The sequence below is a fragment of the Bos indicus genome, chromosome 8 (genome assembly GCF_029378745.1).
Source record: "Bos indicus isolate NIAB-ARS_2022 breed Sahiwal x Tharparkar chromosome 8, NIAB-ARS_B.indTharparkar_mat_pri_1.0, whole genome shotgun sequence".
In the NCBI taxonomy this organism is placed as follows: Eukaryota; Metazoa; Chordata; class Mammalia; order Artiodactyla; family Bovidae; genus Bos; species Bos indicus.
The window spans coordinates 23,150,949-23,169,497 of record NC_091767.1 but is presented as its reverse complement, the minus strand read 5'-3'; the positions used below and the strand labels follow the sequence as shown (position 1 = coordinate 23,169,497).

Sequence of the window (18,549 nt, the reverse complement as noted above, 5' to 3'; positions counted from 1 at the left end):
GAGGATGAGATGGCTGGATGGCATCACTGACTCGATGGACGTGAGTCTGAGTGAACTCCGGGAGTTGGTGATGGACAGGGAGGCCTGGCGTGCTTCGATTCATGGGGTCGCAAAGAGTCGGACACGACTGAGCAACTGATCTGATCTGATCTGATTATTTGATTTTAGGTTTTTCTTCCTCTTCCAAGTAATAATGGAGTTTGTGTATTAAATCAATCGATAGCATCTTTAACGTGTAAGCAGATTCTATGAATTTTTTATTATTTTAACCTTTTTTATCATTTTGTGTCTCAAATGTGTTGGATTTATGCTTTACTTTTAACATGACTTTTACATGGGTTTTGACTCTTGTCATACGCCATTCAGTTCTCCAACAGTCATTTATTTTAGTAAATATGTAATGGTAAAGCAATTTAGACTTTCTCTGAATCCTTGAATGAAAAACTAAAGAACGAATACTGCAAAATTTAAAGTAATTTGAGACTTCCTTGGCCGTCAGTGGTTAGGACTCAAAGTTTTCATTGCTGTGGGCCTGGGTTCGATCCCCAGTCAGGAAACTAATGCCTCTTAAACCACGTGGCACAGCCAAAATAATAACAAACTCTTTAAAGTACCTTCCACTCATGTGACTACTCACTTGTAGTTCTTACTAGCACTGTTGCTTTTCATCAACACAGCAAATGCTCACAAGAGACTTGATAGGACTAGAGATGCATGTGAAGCTATGGTCAAGTGTAAACCCAGGGGAATGTCTAAAAGTTAAAGGAAAACACATTGTTTACTTAAGAAAATGAAAACACATTAAGTTTGAATGCTGTTAGAATGGTGGAAAGTGGATGCAGTTTGCAAAATGAGTGCCATGTATTCCAAATATAATGATTGGCACTTTTTGGAGTCCTGTGGTTACTAGGGCCCTAATCAATTTGAATGAAACAATTCTCACGTTAAGGTGAAGCATATGAGAATATAGCAAAGAGTTTCATCTTCTTATCTAGCTTGTAAACTTGCTGTGAAGGCAGTTCTCATCCTGCGAGTCAAAATCTTTTTGAATGATGATGATGCTCCTGCCATCATTAGACATCAGGTCTCCTGACCTGTTCTTCAACACGTCTATAGAGACTGCATCCAGGTACATGTACAACTAAGGAAAGCACGGGGAAATCTACATTCAGTGTCACATAGACTCTCTCATAAAACTACCCCGCAAGCTTTAACCAAGAAAGCAGGTGAACCAGGTGAGGTCTGAGAGGAGAGTTTAAGCGGCAGGGGTTACTTCGTCACACCAGGCTCTCCATCTGTCCCTGGAAGTCTTTGATGGCCTTTCTTCAGGGATCCGTTATCGAGCATTGGACTAGAGCAAGGAGCAAGCTACAGTACTGAGAGAATGAAGAGCTGAGGCAACCTCCATCTCTGTGTTCTAGGTCCTCAGCCTTGTAGTCTTGGTTGACTACTGAGTGATGCATTCATGAACAAACAGGAACTGGAGTTACACTTCCATCTATGGGCTGTAGTCAAATACTGGCTTCAGTTCAGTTCAGTTCAGTGGCTCAGCTCAGTCTTATTCTGCTTTTTGCGATCCCATGGATTGCAGCATTCCAGGCTTCCTGTCCATCACCAACTCCCGGAGTTTACGCAAACTCATGTCCATTGAGTTGGTGATGCCATCCAACCATCTCATCTTCTGTGGTCCCCTTCTCCTCCCTCCATAAATCTTTCCCAGCATCAAGGTCTTTTCAAATTAGTCAACTCTTCGAATCAAGTGGCCAAAGCATTCGCGTTTCAGCTTCAATGTCAGTCCTTCCAATGAACATTCAACTGATTTCCTTTAGGATGGACTGGTTTCATCTCCTTGCAGCCCAAGGGACTCAAGAATCTTCTCCAACACCACAGTTCAAGCACATCAGTTCTTCAGCGCTCAGCTTTCTTTATAGTCCAACTCTCACATTCATACATGACTACTGGAAAAACCATAGCTTTGACTAGATGGACCATTGTTGCCAAAGTATGTCTCTACTTTTTAATATGCTGTCTAGGTTGGTCATAACTTTTCTTCCAAGGAGTAAGCTTTTTATTCCATGTCTGCAGTCACCATCTGCAGTGGTTTTGGAGCCCCAGAAAATAAAGTCTGCCACAGTTTCCACTGTTTCTCCACTATGTGCCATGAAGTGATGAGACTGGATGCCATGATCTTAGTTTTCTGAAAGTTGAGGTTTAAGTGGACTCTTCCCTTTTTCATGTTCTCAAGAGATTCTTTTGTTCTTCACTTTCTGCCTTAAGGGTGGTGTTATCTGCATATCTGAGGTTATTGATCTTTCTCCCCGCAATCTTGATTCCAGCTTGTGCTTCATCTGGCCCAGTGTTTCTCATGATGTACTCTATATATAAGTTAAATAAGCAGGGTGATAATATACAGCCTTCACGTACTCCTTTTCCTATTTGGAACCTGTCTGTTGTTCCATGTCCAGTTCTAACTGTTGCTTCCTGACCTCCATACAGATTTCTCAAGAGGCAGTCAGGTGGTCTGGGATTACCATCTCTTTCAGAAGTTTCCACAGTTTATTGTGGTCCACATAGTCAAAGGCTTTAGCATAGTCAATAATGCAGAAATAGATGTTTTTCTGGAACTCTCTTGCTTTTTCGATGATCCAGCGGATGTTGCCAATTTATTCTCTGGTTCCTCTGTCTTTTCTAAAACCAGCTCGAACATCTGGAAGTTCACAGTTCATGTATTGTTGACGCCTGGCTTCGAGAATTTTGAGCATTCCTTTGCTAGTGTGTAAGATGAATGCAATTGTGTGGTAGTTTGAGCATTTTTGGCATTGCCTTTCTTAGGGACTGGAATGAAAACTGAGCTTTTCCAGTCCCGTGGCCACTGCTGAGTTTTCCAAATTTCCTGGCATATTGAGTTTAGAGATTGGCTATATTGGTTTCCTCTGAACTCCAGCTGGGAAGAAGGCAGGAAATTAGAAATCAAAGAACAGTGAGCTGTCCTGCCAATTTAAACACAAAGTAGCAAATACAGAAGTGAAGAAAAAACAATTCACATTCACACTAGTCATTCTAGTAATGTGAAATGTATGTTCCTAGACGCACATATTCATCTTCTTTTTCAATAATGGGAAAAAATGGATTTTCATTATTACATGCATTAGCCATTTTCCCTCTATTTTTATATCCTTAGCCATGGACATTTTATGACCATATCATTTTTTCCAAAGTATGAATTTCATACATTAAACCTATCCATTTTGTCCCATCCATAAAGTGAATTACATAGTTTTCTATTGTTTTATTATTTTTCTTGATGAAACATACTTGACTCATATTTGTTTTTGATGATTTACAAATGATGTACAATTTAAAAAATAAGGTAAGGTACTTTTCTCATGGTCTTGATATTATTTCAGATCTAACATGGTTTCCAAGGAGGATTATAAATTTTTTGAATTTTATTACACATATGAGAAACGCTGGGCTGGAAAAAGCACAAGCTGGAATCAAGATTGCCAGGAGAAATATCAGTAACCTCAGATATGCAGATGACACCACCCTTATGACAGAAAGTGAAGAGGAGCTAAAAAGCCTCTTGATGAAAGTAAAAGAGGAGAGTGAAAAAGTTGGCTTTGAGCTCAACATTCAGAAAACAAAGATCATGGCATCTGGTCCCATCACTTCATGGCAAACAGATGGGGAAACAGTGGAAACAGTGTCAGACTTTATTTTTCTCGGCTCCAAAATCACTGCAGATGGTGACTGCAATCATGAAATTAAAAGACACTTACTCCTTGGAAGAAAAGTTATGACCAGCCTAGATAGCATATTCCAAAGCAGAGACATTACTTTGTCAACAAAGGTCCGTCTAGTCAAGGCTATGGTTTTTCCATTGGTCATTATGGATGTGAGAGTAGGTTTGTGAAGGAAGCTGAGCGCCGAAGAATTGATGCTTTTGAACTGTAGTGTTGGAGAAGACTCCTGAGAGTCCCCTGGACTGCAGGGAGATCCAACCAGTCCATTCTGAAGGAGATCAGCCCTGGGAGTTCTTTGGAGGGAATGATGCTAACGCTGAAACTCCAGTACTTTGGCCACCTCATGTGAAGTGTTGACTCATTGGAAAAGACTCTGATGCAGGATGGATTGGGGGCAGGAGGAGAAGGGGATGACAGAGGATGAGATGGCTGGATGGCATCACTGACTTGATGGACATGATTTTAGTGAACTCCAAGATTTGGTGATGGACAGCAAGGCCTGGTGTTCGGCAGTTCATGGGGTCGTATAGAGTCAGACACGACTGAGCGACTGAACTGACTTGAACACATATAAGACACTGAATCATTTTCATTATTATATTTTAACTAAATGTAGAAACATTCCAGCATTGGGACTTCCAGTGATAACTTGGGAACTCCAGGAGGTATATTGTTTTCTTATGTGAACCATGATAACATCGAAAATCACACACAAACTTTCCTTTGTGTTGCTCTAATTTTATACATGGTTGTTGTTGTTTGGTCCATCAGTTGCTTCTGACTGTTTGTGTCCCCATGAACAGTAGCCTGCCAGCGTCCTCTGACAAGAATACTGGAGTGGGTTGTCATTTCCTTATAGAGGGGATCTTCCCACCCTAGGGATGGAACCCGCATCGCCTGTCTCCTGCAGTGGCAGGCAGATTCTTTACCACTAGTGCCATCTCATCTGTTAAATTGTAAGTTCACATAGAGTTTCATTAATTTTAACTTAGAAAAGCATCAGGATTTCACATGGAACTGTTGTAGTCACAAATTCTATTTAAATGTTCTAATTGTTGAAACATTTCTTTTGTATTTAGAATATTGTATTCTTTGTATCACAATTCAGATTGCACGCATGGAAAACAAAACAGAGAGGATTTTTTGGAATGAATATGCCAATCGCAGTACATAAATTTTCCACCATAATAGCAATTTCAAAAATTCAAATTTTGAAAATCTTCAGCCATCATGTAAAACAGAATCTCTATAACATCTATGGTTTCCCTGACCTAAATTAACCACGTTTCTAGAGAACCAGTTTGAGGTACAGCTAAATCAGACCCCCCCAAAAAATACCTATACATATATAGTTGTATCAACATTCAAAAAATGAGGATCATGGCATACAGTCCCTTCACTTCATGGCAAATAGATGCAGAAAAATTGGCAACACTGTCAGATTTTATTTTCTTGGGGTCCAAAATTACTATGGACAGATGATGAATGCAGCCACAAAATTAAAAGACTCTTTCTCCTCGGAAGAAATTTTATGAGAAATATAGACAGTGTGTTAAAAAGCAGAGATACCATGTTGCCAACAAACGTCCACGTAGTCAAAGTTATGGTTTTTCCAGTAGTCATGTATGGATGTCATTTGGACCAAAAAGAAGGCTGAGCGCCGAAGAATTCATGTTTTTGAACTGTGGTACTGAGGAAGATTCTTGAGAGTCTCTTGGACTGCAAGGACATCAAACCAGTCAATCCTAAAAGAGATCAACCCTGAATATGCATTGAAAGCACGGGTGCTGAAGCTGCAGCTCTAATGCTTTGGCCACCTGCTGAGAAGAAACCGACCCTTTGAAAATGACCCTGATGCTGTGGAAGATTGAGGGCAGGAGGAGAAGGGGGTGACAGAGGATGAGTTGGTTGCTTGGCATCACTGACTCAATGGACATGAGTTTGAGCAAACTTGGGAGATAGTGAAGGACAGGAAAGCCTGGCATGCTACAGTTCATGGGGTCACAGACAGTCAGATATAACTAAGTGACTGAACAAAAATACATACACATATATAAATACACACACTTGTACAATATATATTAAATAAGTATATACATGTGTCTTGCTACTTTAACATAAAAGGGTGAACAGCAAATGTTTACTTGAATTGCTATCTTATCCTCTATTATTTATTCTCCTGCACCATAAATGTTACCTCATCAGCAGGATAACAGCAAGACTAATTAGGTGACTGGTAGCGGTATTAATAGACTAAGCATAGTAATGTGTCAAATATTTTATAAAGTGTTTCATCAATTGCGATTAATTTTCTCTCTTAACTCTTTGTGGATACAAAAATTTGTTTTTGCTTTTTTGTCCTCTCACAGAGCATATGTGAGATAGTTTTTGAAGCTCATTTTTAGGAAGACTGTCTTCAACTTTCCATTTCCAATATTTAGAAGATCAGGATGAGGCTCTTGGGCCTGGACCCAAATGGAAGACTCACTCATCACATTTTCTTCAGTCATCCTCAAGTAGTTCAAGGAACTGCCTGATTCTTCTTTTCTTGTCTCCCTCAGGTAGTAAGGAAACAACCTGTAATGTGTCTACACTGTGGATATTTTCCTGTAGGCAATGCCTTTGGGGATCAGCTTGAATGTTTCTTTCAAACAGTGGATGATACTGTGAACTATGACTGGCATTCTTGTCGTTCTCCCCAAAGCTGAACTTGGAGAAAAAGCATTTGGGTCAGATTGTATTTTAACGAAGTGTGTGGAAGCAACAACAATACTTATTCCCCTCGACCCCCATCAGAACTTCATTTGAACAAACAGTGCAAACGTGAACGTGGTCTCATGCCCTGTCAAGTACAAACTAGCACGTGCCATTGGCACTTGACATCTACCTACAAGGATTCAATCACGTGTTCTTGCAGCTGCTGATTTTTAACACCCCTGGAAAGGAATCTAAGGTGGAAAGCAGAAGTGAGGCATGCTGTGTGCAGGGAAAACTGGCAGAACAAGTCTTCAGAAGGTTAGCGATTTTCAGGAGCCCATTTTAAGAACTCAATTGTTCTTCTATCTCCTCATATCTAGAAAAGCATGGAAATCCTTCATGGTGATGACTGCTTCTTGTGACTCCAGGAAACCTTCATGACACTGGCAGAAAACTTCCACAAAAAATAGGCACATGATTACATGTAATGCCCCTTCACCAAAATCACATGTATCCCTCTGTGTGTCTTTGGAACAGCTTCTCAGAGCTATCTGAGGTGCTGTCTCCTGGGCTGCAGTCCTCATTTTGCCCTCCAGACACTTAACTTTCAACTATCATGTTGTGCATTTTTGAAAGTCAGCACCCTGAACTTATCTCTTCATCCATTCATCACCCAATAGTTTCCCAACTTGCTTGCAATGAGATTCCCATGAGGATAAATCCAGGCTGTGGAACGTGAGAGGAAGTGCTCTCACCCTGTGTAGTCCTGGCGCTTGGAAACATCCCCTGTGAGCCACCAGACTTCATCCCTTTACTGCCGAGTGTACTAGATCCAAGTACCACAGACAACCTTGGAGTCACATATTGATGATGGAAAAAGCCACAAAACAGAAGGTACCCATGTCCCTGAATCACCCTTTGAATGTAAGCAAACCAGAAGATTCACCTGATCCAGAAGGTGCTCTTCAGGAAGAAAAGATAAGTTTCTATTATGAGGAAAATCCACACAGTTTATTCTTTATCTCCATAGCACCTAGAATTAACTGAGAAAGATTTTTAAGAACAGAGGATCCTGAAGACCTGTCCATGAGAAAGAAACTCTGAACTCTGAGTATAGAAAATATAGTCCCGCAGACATCAAGAGATCTTTTAAAGGATGATCAAAAGATCTTTATAGAAGAAAAGACATTCTCTTCTGCTGTCCACACCTGTTTCTGAAAAATCATGATTTTCATTTCAGTTTTCAGTGCCTGAGGAAATAGGAGCTGCAATTGCTTTAGAACAGGAAGAAACGAAATGGAATTCATTAGCGAGAGTTACAAATATAAACACTTTCATTGTTGCCATTTCTTTGAGGATTCTTACATGAGGGAAAAGCACTTTTAATTTCCACTGTGACAGCGTCTCAGGCAAAGTGGCTGTATTCCAGCTCCCTGAGGTAGAGATGGGTGTCATGGAAATACTCCCGGGCACCAAGTTCCAACGAGAACAGCACAGAATGTCTCCTTGCATCTGCTCCAGTTGTTTCAGACTCTGATCCGGGCTGCCGAGTAGCACGGCTGTCCTCCGTGGTGAAGAATTGGAAGCTCTGCTGGAGCCTCAGATAGTGGTTGCTGGGGCCCTGAGTCATCTGCATTGGAGTGATCATCTCTCTTTTCCAAGGAAATCTGAAGTCGGCTTTGTCCTTTAGGCGCGACTGATGGCGGATCCTTTGCATCTATTTCAAGTGTTTGAAGATTTCCTTGTCTTTCTGGCAGTGGATCCCAGTCCAGCGAAGAGAGCAAGCAGGGATGCAGCAGAGTATCACTCCTTCCACCAGCAAGTGGATGTGGGCCCTAGAGAATGTCAGTGATTCTGCAGATGGCCGGGAGGGGGCGCGCGAGCACCGCGAAACGATGAGCAAAGAGCGCTGAGATGGAACCTCAGACAGCCTGTTTCTCCCGGTGACCGCGAGAGCGCACACACTGTGGTTCCATCGTTTTTGCTTTCGAATCGCAGTCTTGAGAGTTAGCAGATGACTCTCGTGGTGGTGCTGGAGAGACAGAACGCAGTTTCCACAGAGCTTTGTATAGGAGCATTGATTCAAGGGTGCGCATATCATTAGCCCTTTGATGGAAAAGGGCTGGTTTCCGCTGTCCTGAGTAGGGAGCCAGAATATTGCCATGTTCGGAAAGATCGCCTGAGTAGTGGGCTTTCTTTCCACACGTCAACCCGAACTGGCCATGTTTGAAGAAAAGAACCCCCAAGGCGGGGTTTCTGAGAGAGATGAGGCGCTGAGAAGTCGGAGGGCTTGAGGCAAGTGTAAAACAGCGCAGGCGATGAGAATATTGGCGAGAGGACGCTGGGACAGAGTCCTGCACCACGTGAAATCCGGCGGGGGTGGCGGGTGGGTGAGGCTGTTGCGGTTAAGACGGTTGCAAAGTGTTGCGGACAGAGTGAAAGCCGATGTCGCCAGGAGACCAGAGGCTGTGGGGCACTGGGGGCGGTGTTGCGCTCACTTTAGATGCCGCGGTGGCTAAGATTATTCGCTGTCGGACGATGGGCGGGCTTGGTGCTCAAAGTGAAGCACAGCGGAAGCGAGGAGACTTGGCTATGGGGTGATGGGAGGGCGTTTCTCATACTGGGAACCTGCTTGGCTTTGAGACGCTGAGTCCGCGTTGCGGACACAGTGAAACGTGACGGTGGCGAAAAACTACTGGTGGTGGGACGATTGGACAGCTTTGCGACAAAGTTAAACCCGGCGAAGGGATGAGACTACCGGACGATGGATGGGTGTGGTCCACACAGGGGAACCTGGAAGTGGCGACGAGACTATTCGCTGTGGCAAGACGGAAAGGCGTTGGGCACAAAATGTAACACGGTGGCAGAGCTGAGGCTTTTGGCTTCGAGTTGATGGGACGGCTTTGCGGACAGAGTGAAAGCGCGCATAGGTGATGAGACAATCGTCTTGGGGTGGTGGCACCGCGGTGTGGACCAAGAAAACCCGGCGGTGGGGGTGAGACTGTGAGAGATGGGACGATGGGAGGACCTTGAGCACAAAGCGGAGCCAGGTGGAGTCAGTGAAACCACAGGCTTGGAGCCATTTTGGACAACGTGAGAAACAGCCAAGGCGACGAGACTGGCTAGGGGACCCTGGGAGTGCGTTGCAGACAGAGGAGAACTCAGCGGTGGCCAGGGGACAAATAACCATGGGACGGTTTGGGGGACTTTCTGGGGGTGAGACGGAACGCGGCCACCACCTGGGTCAGGGACCAAAGAACTGTGCGTTCCTGGAATGCTCTGGAATTTTCAGGGTCTTTCAAGGATTCGGCCTTGAAGTGGGGGGAGTAAGTGTTGAATAGCTGAAAACTAGGAATATTTTAAAAAGCACAGCACTTTCTTTTTTCGAATTAATTTTATGTTGAATTATATACTTATTTTAAATGAAATATCTCACGTTTCCAATTTTATAATAAATTTATAGAAAGTATTGTAAATACTAAGCATAGAATATTAAAATATATTTTGTATATAACAGCATTTTAGTAAACTTTATTTAAACTATATTTTCTGTGTACTAAAACAAGTATTTAATATTTTACTTTTCTATCTTTCATGGATGTAAACAATATTTTCAAGACAACTTTTCACTTATTTTTAATGAGTGACTTAGCATTTTTTACAATTTCTTATGACCCCCAAAGACAGTCTTAAGTAATTCGACTCATGTTCCTGAAACCTCTTTGTCAGGACTACGTTGTTGGAAATAAGCGCTGGAGTGTACAAGCAACTGAGAACATTTAGAAAGTCCGAATTTTTCATTTACTTGAGTAAGAATTTTATAAATTAAGTGGCATTTGCCCAAATTTTATTGATATAAAGAAGGCTTACTTTGTAAGGCTCTCAAATGTAACGTGGTCTACATTTTCCCCGAATTGAAGAAAAAAACAGAGAGGAAATAACCCCCACATCATATAGAGGGGCCCTCCGGCATGAGCTATCTGGTACATTTAAAGAAGTGAACAAGACAAGCGCAGGTAGACTGTATGGGTACATGGAGAGCATGCATATAACTTGGACATTCCAAACAGCTTCCTTGTATTTTAAATTCCTCAAAGGCAGGGCCAGAAACTCTACTACTCTGCAGGCTTGTTCTGCAATGAATGTCTCCAAAGTGCTCTGCAATTTTTAATATGTGTTGTCACATAAATCAAGTTGAGATTGAAACTGCCACGTTGACTTTTGTTTCATAAATAATTTATTTCTCATTAAATAAATTTTGTTTCATAAATAATTTATTTCTCATTAAATAAATAAATAATGCATAAATCAATTTAAAAATAGCTTAGTCTTTAACTGTCCATTGAAATCCAGTGCATTGCATTGTCAGTTACTTCAAGAGCCTCTGCTGGGTGAAGAGTCTCACCTCAAAGTCACATTGTCCCTTCCCAGAGCCACAGGTGGGAGATGTTCAGTCACGGACGTAACCTGTTAGTCTCATCAGGAAAGAAACGTTCGTGAGTATTTGCACTTGCACGACTGTCCAGGCACACCTGTCGTACTCCTTGGACTCCAGGTACTGCATGAGGTTGAAGTAATATTTCCCTAGGTGGGGAACGATCGTGTCTCCCGTAGTGGAGTTTTGCTTCTGCATTATTTCCTTCTGGATTGGCTGCAGACGATTCATCTGCCAATAGAGTTCCTTAAGGAGGTCCTCGATGATGGTCTCAGACCAGCCAGTGCTGGAGAAGTCTCTGGTGAGAATGCCAAAGATGTGCTGGAGCACCTCATACATGACCAATATGGCATCTTCCTTCTGGAACTGCTGTTCTTGCTTCATCTCCTCAGGCATCTGGAAGTCCATCCTGGCCTCGAGGCAATGTTGAGGAGTTGAAGGTAACTGCCCCAGGAGTTTCTGACACTCTTTAAGGCTCTGACTTTGTTGGAATCGAAGCAAGCTGTAGCTCCTGGAAACAGCTGTGGTGGAGAAACACAGCAGGAGAACCATCTGGAGGAGGCACTGGTAGGTCATGATGAAATCAGGCACAGGGCTACCTGTTCTGCTAGTAGGTGCTGAAGCTGAGTCTTCAAGGGTTTGCAGAGTGAATGTCCTTCGTCCTTAAGTGTGGGCTACTTATACAGCATGGCCCTCCATTCTTTCTATTTGAGAGGAATTTCCCACTTTCAGTTCTCGCTTTCATTTTTCCCATGTCATTTAAATTATTAGTTGCCTCTAAAACTCTTTTCTTTAAGCTCCTTGCTATTTTAATGTTTATATACCATGGGGAAAAAAGATATAGAAACCGAGAATATCTAATGTTTTTTAAAATTTCAATGAATTGCTGAATCTTAAAGAAAAATATAAGCCAAATAACTAGATTATTACAGGATTCTTTCATTTTGAAAAGATTGTTCTTTTTTTCTTTTCATATTATGAGATTTGGGGAGAGGGGGCCTTGTTTGTAAGACTTTTCTTTTTCATAAGAATTAGGTTTAATTCAGAAATCTGCTATTACCAAACAATAATACTTGCAGTTTGTGATTTTCAAAAAGATACCTATTTTTTTCTATCTAAAATAGAGTGATGTTCCTAGAGGCGGGGGTGGGGGCAGGGAGGTTCCAGAGGGAGGGGATATACGTATACCTATGGCTGATTCATGTTGATATATGGCAGAAACCAACACAATATTGTAAAGCAATTATCATTCAACTAAAAATAAATATATTTAAGTAAAAGAAAAAATAATGTATATAAAAAACAAAACAGAATGATGTTAAACTAAGTTGTTCTGAATTTTTTTGGAGGCCTTAGCCATAAGGAGCAAGACATCACATAACTTTATCAACCTTGTTGTTGTTTTTCAGTTGCTAGGTCAGGTCCGACTTTTTGCGACCCCATGGAAGGCAGAATGCCAGGCTTCCCTGTCCTTCAGTACCTCCCGGAGTTTGTTCAAACTCATTATCACTTCATGGTAAATAGATGGGGAAACAATGGAAACAGTGACAGACTTTATGTGCCAGGGCTGCCAAACCAGTGCAGATGGTGACTGCAGCTAGGAAATTAAAAAACTACTTCTTTTTATATGAATGTGCAATTTAAATTTTTCTGGAGGCCACATCAAAAGAGTAAAAAGAAAAAAGTTAATTTGAACAGTATATTTTCTTTAACAATATATCTAAATGTTATCATTTCAACCTAAAACAATACAAAATTAGTAGTGAGACAGTTACATTCTTCTTTTTCATAGTGCCTTCAAAATACAGTGCATGCTGTTAGTCACAGTACAGCTCAGGCTGGACTAGGCAAGCGCTCAGTTGGCCACATGGGGTTGTCGGCTCCATGGTGACCAACACAGCTCAAGATGGAGGGAGCAGTAGGAAAACAAGATCAATATTAAAAATCAACCACTTCGTTTTATATGAGCTTAAAGTTGGAAAACGACATTTAAAAATGATACCATTGACAATAACATAAAATGTCTACTACTGAGAAACTGTCATAGCCAGAGGTGCCTAAGAAGACGTGGCAATTAAAGGTAATGGGGCATCCTAAATGACATCCCAGAACAGAAAAAGAACATTAGGTAAAAAAACGAAGGAGATCTGGGAATTCCCCGGAGATCTAGTGGTTGGGACTCTATGCTTTCAGGGCAGCAGGCCCGAGTTCCAGCCCTGGTCAGAGAACTAAGATCCCACAAGTCTCAGAACCAAAAATAAGAAAATAAATAAAAAGTTGCTCCAACCAGAGTGTGTGGGGGAGGGGGGTGGGGGGTGGGGAAGAGGCATTAAGGAGTTCTTAATAAAGTGTAGACTAGGTAATTTTTAATTAATTAATTTATGACTGGACTGGCTCTTTGTTGCAGCAGGTGGGCTTTCTCTAGTTGGAGCAAGCGTGGGCTGATCTCTAGTTGAGGTGCTCAGGCTTCTCACTGTGGAGCTTTCTCTTGCTGCAGAGCACAGACTCTAGGGCACGGGCTCAGTAGTTGGGGTGCACAGGCTTAGTTGCCTCACAGCACAGGTAATCCTCCCTGGCCGGGGATGGAACCCATGTCCCCTGCATTGGCAGGTGGATTCCTAACCACTGGCCCACCAGGGAACTCCCAGACTTTAATCCTTTTAATGTAGCATTGACAGGCCCAATTACCTTCACTTTTGGCCTCTAAGTACAAGTCTATAATTGAAATTTGATTCAAACTAGATGGCCAGAAACTAATGAAAAATAGAAGGTTTCTCTGTTCCATTCAGATTGTCTTATTTTTTCAATCTTGATCATCAATAAGCATTAAGCAACTTGTCCAACTAATTCTTTTCTGAGAGAGCAAAAGACATGTAAGCATGTGATGAGGTGGTCAGCATCAGTGAGAAGGGAGTACAGAGTCTACAATAGGAGACTGCCAAGGCCACCTCCTACTGAGACTCACACTGTCATTTAATGAGCAAATATTTATTTAGAAATGTTTCTTAACCACTTCATAAACAAAAGAAGCAAATGCTGCCAACTTATTGGACTATTTGTAAAATGTCTCTCAATAAACTTTAACTAATGCCTAGATTATATATTTTTCACATTCTTTCTGGGGTGTTTTTTTTTCCAACATATTTATTATTTAGTGTTGTTGCAAGAATGAATGAAACAGTTTTTTCATTATTTTCTACTTTTTAATGGACTGGGTTTTCCTTGCATTTTCATACACAAACACATAACAAAATAATTTTGGTTTTTAATCTGGCTAAGTTTACAAATGCCATATCTAAAAGTATTTGGTTGGATTTTCAAATGTTTAAATGAATGTATATTGTCTGCAAATAAAAATTTTAAAGGATTAAAAATGTCAAGGGTGATGTTCATATAGAGCAACTGCTATTTGGTGTCTAAATTGTAAATTAAAAACATTTTGTAGCATAGTTGAAATATGCATAGCCTATGATCTAGTAACTCCAGCAATCAGCCTGGGAAAAAAATCAAGTGCATATGCATCAGGATATAAGTAAAGAATACTTATACCAGCACTATTGATAACAGTACCAAACATGAAATGATGTAAAATCCCTTAGAATGGCATAAATAAAGAAGTTGTTGTCTAGGCTTATAATATGTTTGTTAATAACAAGATGTAAGAAGCACAATAAACACACATAGTAGTGAGTAAGAGAAACTCAACTCGAAAGAAAACCAACCATTTGTATAAATATACAAAATTAAAAATGGGCCAACCTAACTGGAGACTTTTTGCTTGGCAACCTAGAGAGCTCCTGTGAAGCTTCAGGACCACAGTGGAGAGTCTGTCTCCAGCTTGAGGGAAGAGCGTGTCTTCCCACCTTCCAGCTGCGGCCTCGCTCTCGCCCTCTCTCAGCACCTGAGGCTGACTCTGCCCAGGCTGGGGTTGCCCTGTGCTCACAGCCAACAACTGGTGGTGGGCCCAGAGCCCCTGCTCAGGCCTCCCACCTGGTGTGGAGAGGGACAATATGCAGAGAGATCTAAGTGCCCCTGGTTGCAGTCTTCTCTCTTCCCTTTTCTCACACCCTGCACATCTTGTCACAGGCCTTGGATAGACTCATTGTGCACTTTTTTTCTAGCTCACTTCAGGATGCAGCTGGAACTAGGTACTCGGCTGAAGGCCTCTCTGCCTAGCTCTCCTAACTCCTCCAGAACATACCCAACCAGAGGATCCCACACTGTGCTCCCCTGTCACTCTCAGAATGCGCCCATCAGAGGGTCGATGGCCCAGGAACAGGCAGGAGCAGCCCAGGCCTTGTTGTCACTGTTTGCTTCCAGGACCTGCTGCTGCTGGACACTCAGACCTGCCCTTTCAGAAAGTGCCCGTCAGCATCAAGCCTGCTTTTACTTCAGATCCCAGGCCATTCTCTGAGCTGGACTTTAATCCTCAGAATCACTATCAGGGGTGCAGTGAGTCAGGCTAACCCAAGATTGAGAAAACCGTTAAAATTACAACACATTGGCTGCAGCTGCTAAACAAGCCTCAGAGGCTCTCTGCTGACAGGTGAGCAAGTCTCACTATGTTGGTTCTGGGTTAGTTTCCTTTTCTCTGAGGCAGTTTCTGAATCTTCCTTAAAGAGAAACAGCCCAAAGCAAAGCCATCTGCATACTCAAAACTGACAAGTGACTTGAATTTTGTTACATCATCAGAGATTGCGTAATGAATCCCAGAATGAAAAAATAGCAATGAAGTTGATGCAACAAGTGAAAAGGAAAGTCAATGCAAGCTGCCAAAACGGGATTTCAGGATCCAGCCTGGGAATCCCCTCTGGCCTGGCCTCCTGGCTGAGTTGAGTGCACAGAGCAGAGGATCCTCCTGACTGCCTGCCAGATGCCTGTGGCTTCCTGGCTGAAACTCTGAGCTCCTAAAGTCCAGGGAAAACAAAGAATCCAGTGAGGGTGGGGGTGAGTCCTTGTAGACAGCTGGCCTGTGTGCCAGGTAGGAATGTTTCCATCTAGAACTCTGGGTATTGTTGCAACAGGCTTGGCCTCGTCATCCCAGTGAATGGCTATTTCTCCTCTCACTGAGTGGTGGGTGAGCTGCAGGAATCTGTCTCTGAACAGCTCTCTGGGAACTGCCTCATCTTCCTGAGCACAGACCCAGAACATCAGGAAATAATCTTCTAACCAGATTCAAACCCAAAGAGTTTGTAGGTCACGAGCACTTGGAAAGTGTCTGGTAGCACATTCTGAGCATGTGCTATAAATTAAAGCAATTAATCTTACCACACTGTCAAGAGGAGCCTTTATGATTATCTTAGTTTTGCAGTTAAGACATAATGCAGGATTTTATAACTAGGCAATCTATTTTGATGTATAAATGAAGAAAAATCTCAAAGATCTATTTGCAAGGACATATAAATAAATGAGAAACTGAAGTATATGAAAAATGGATATTTATGTGATATACATTAGTATGTCCATATGTATAGATTTATTAACAACATACAAAAATGTTTAGAAGGATATACATTAAATTGTTAACAGTATTGGATTTGGGTGCATCCTCCTAGAAGCCAAGGGTAGGCATTCCTTTGTATGAGTTATTTAAAAGTTTAGCGATGATGTGTGTTTAATATATATAAATAAGCTTAAGAAACCCTCTTTACTTCTTTAGAGTCACATTTATCATGACAGCTACTGGTTCTCACATCTCTTAGCTGTCTCTGCAATCCCCAGGCTGCCTTGTTCTTCTTGCCTCCATTTGAACAATTTAGGAAGACTCTTTTCTCAGGAGTGACCAAGTATAGAAAACTTACTCTGCCTTCCACATCCTACTCCAGGATCCTAGATTCCACATATGCAGATTGACCTCCCATGATGGATGTGCTGCTGCTGCTAAGTTGCTTCAGTCGTGTCCGACTCCGTGTGACCCCATACATGGCAGGCCACCAGGCTCCCCCGTCACTGGGATTCTTCAGGCAAGAACAATGGGGTGGGTTGCCATTTCCTTCTCCAATGCATGAAAATGAAAAGTGAAAGTGAAGTCACTCAGTCGTGTCCAACTCCTAGAGACCCCATGGACTGCACCTACCAGGCTTCCCCATTACTGGGATTCTCCAGGCAAGAGTCCTGGAGTGGGTCGCCAGTGCCTTCTCCGCATGATGTATGTGGTTCTCCACTAATCCTTGAAGGCGCTCCGATTCTTACAGGCCCCAAGCAGGAAACTGTGTCCATGACCTGGGCTTTTCTCCACTCATCTCCCTCCCACTTCTAATCTATGTCTCAAGAATCACATTCAATCCCTCCTCACATTGTCCATTGTTCCTTCTATGACCCTAGGTGGGTAACCCCATTCCCTTTTTATTCAGGTGACTTCAGTATAGGTTTATCTTGTAGGATCAGACTTTGGGTTAGATTTTATTCAAAGGTGTGTGCTAGTCCATTTGTTTCCTTCAAATTACTTTTATTTTCTCTACTGAAAAACAAGAGTAGTCTTATACAAAATATAAACAAAGCAAATGTGAATGATAAAGTTTAAATGCTATGAACGGCGTAAATATTTCCGATAATTTAAATAAATAAATAAATATTCCAACTTTTTAAGATATGGAAAATGGATACTTACATCTGTTTTGAAAAGTTATGGTAACAAAACATTTAACATACATTTAAATAATCCCATATATTAGCTATTACTTATATGTCATCTGACACAAAACTAGAGTTAAAGGTTGCACTTTGAGTCTTAGAAAATAGCCATTTAGTTGACCAGATGAACTGTTTTCACATTCAACACCTTCTTTATTTCCTGAGTTTTCCGATGAGCTTGCTGGCAAAGACCAAGCACCTTCTGATTTCCAGGCTGACAACCTCCCAGGCACAGTGGCTGTATGCTTTCTCTTTGAGATACACACTGATTTGCTGAAAGTAATGCTTCACAGCCAATCTGGAGTTCTCACTCCCTAGAGGTGACTGTTCTGGTGTCCTTCCTTCCCTCAGTCACGTGTCCAGGTCCTCCAACTGCTGATCAAGTCCCACGAGGAATCTGTCCAGGAGGCTCTCGTCCCGACCTGCAGAAGAGCCTGTGGTGCTGAAGAGCTGGAACATCTGCTGGAGCAACTCATGTACAACAGCTATGGCTTCTGTCTTCTCAAGCCTGGTCCCATGCACCAGGGTCTGAGGAAATCTGAAGTCAGTCCTGTCCCTCAGACAGGACACAACGGGCAGTCTCTCCATCTGACTCCAATGTGTGAAGCTTTCCAGATTGCTGTGGTGGCTCGAAGGCAGCTCACAGCCCAGGGAGCACATGGGGCTGGAGCAGAGAATCACCAGGGCCAGCAGCACAGTGACAGGGAGGGCCATTGGGACGCTGGGGGCTCACAGGACTGCCTGCGCGGGAGGTCTAGGCACGGTCTGAGGGCTTGGGGTGATGGGTGGCTCTTAAAGAGTGAGTAGAGAAACTTTCATTTTCTGAGTTTTTCCACAGTTTGCCCTTTCCTTTCTTTTTCTACTCTTTGTAATGAAATCAATAAAAGTGCTAATTTTTGCCCTGAGTGCCTAGGTGGGGGACATCAAATCATGCGTGCCACTGTGGTTGATAGCTACACAGCCATATGTTATGCTTTTTACACCTCCTTAGTTGTTCCTGGGAGAAGAGTCTGGTCACAGTCAGAGAAGGAAGAAATA

The 18,549-nt window shown here is 42.2% G+C and overlaps 1 protein-coding gene, 1 long non-coding RNA gene and 1 pseudogene across 2 annotated transcripts; all 3 read right to left on the bottom strand.

Moving 5' to 3' along the window:
* Positions 1-3,692: 3,692 nt before the first annotated feature.
* LOC139184530 (uncharacterized) lies at positions 3,693-8,922 on the bottom strand. Its single transcript, XR_011568018.1, has 2 exons — positions 7,390-8,922; positions 3,693-6,450 (listed from the first exon to the last, which is right to left on the bottom strand). It is a non-coding gene; the product is annotated as an uncharacterized lncRNA (long non-coding RNA).
* Positions 8,923-10,893: 1,971 nt separating this feature from the next.
* LOC109562853 (interferon beta) lies at positions 10,894-11,454 on the bottom strand. Its single transcript, XM_070794467.1, has one exon. It carries the CDS (start codon positions 11,452-11,454, stop codon positions 10,894-10,896), a length of 561 nt encoding a protein of 186 aa, XP_070650568.1.
* A 6,042-nt stretch (positions 11,455-17,496) lies between these two features.
* Positions 17,497-18,225, bottom strand: LOC109562668 (interferon alpha-2-like; annotated as a pseudogene).
* Between the last annotated feature and the right edge of the window lie 324 nt (positions 18,226-18,549).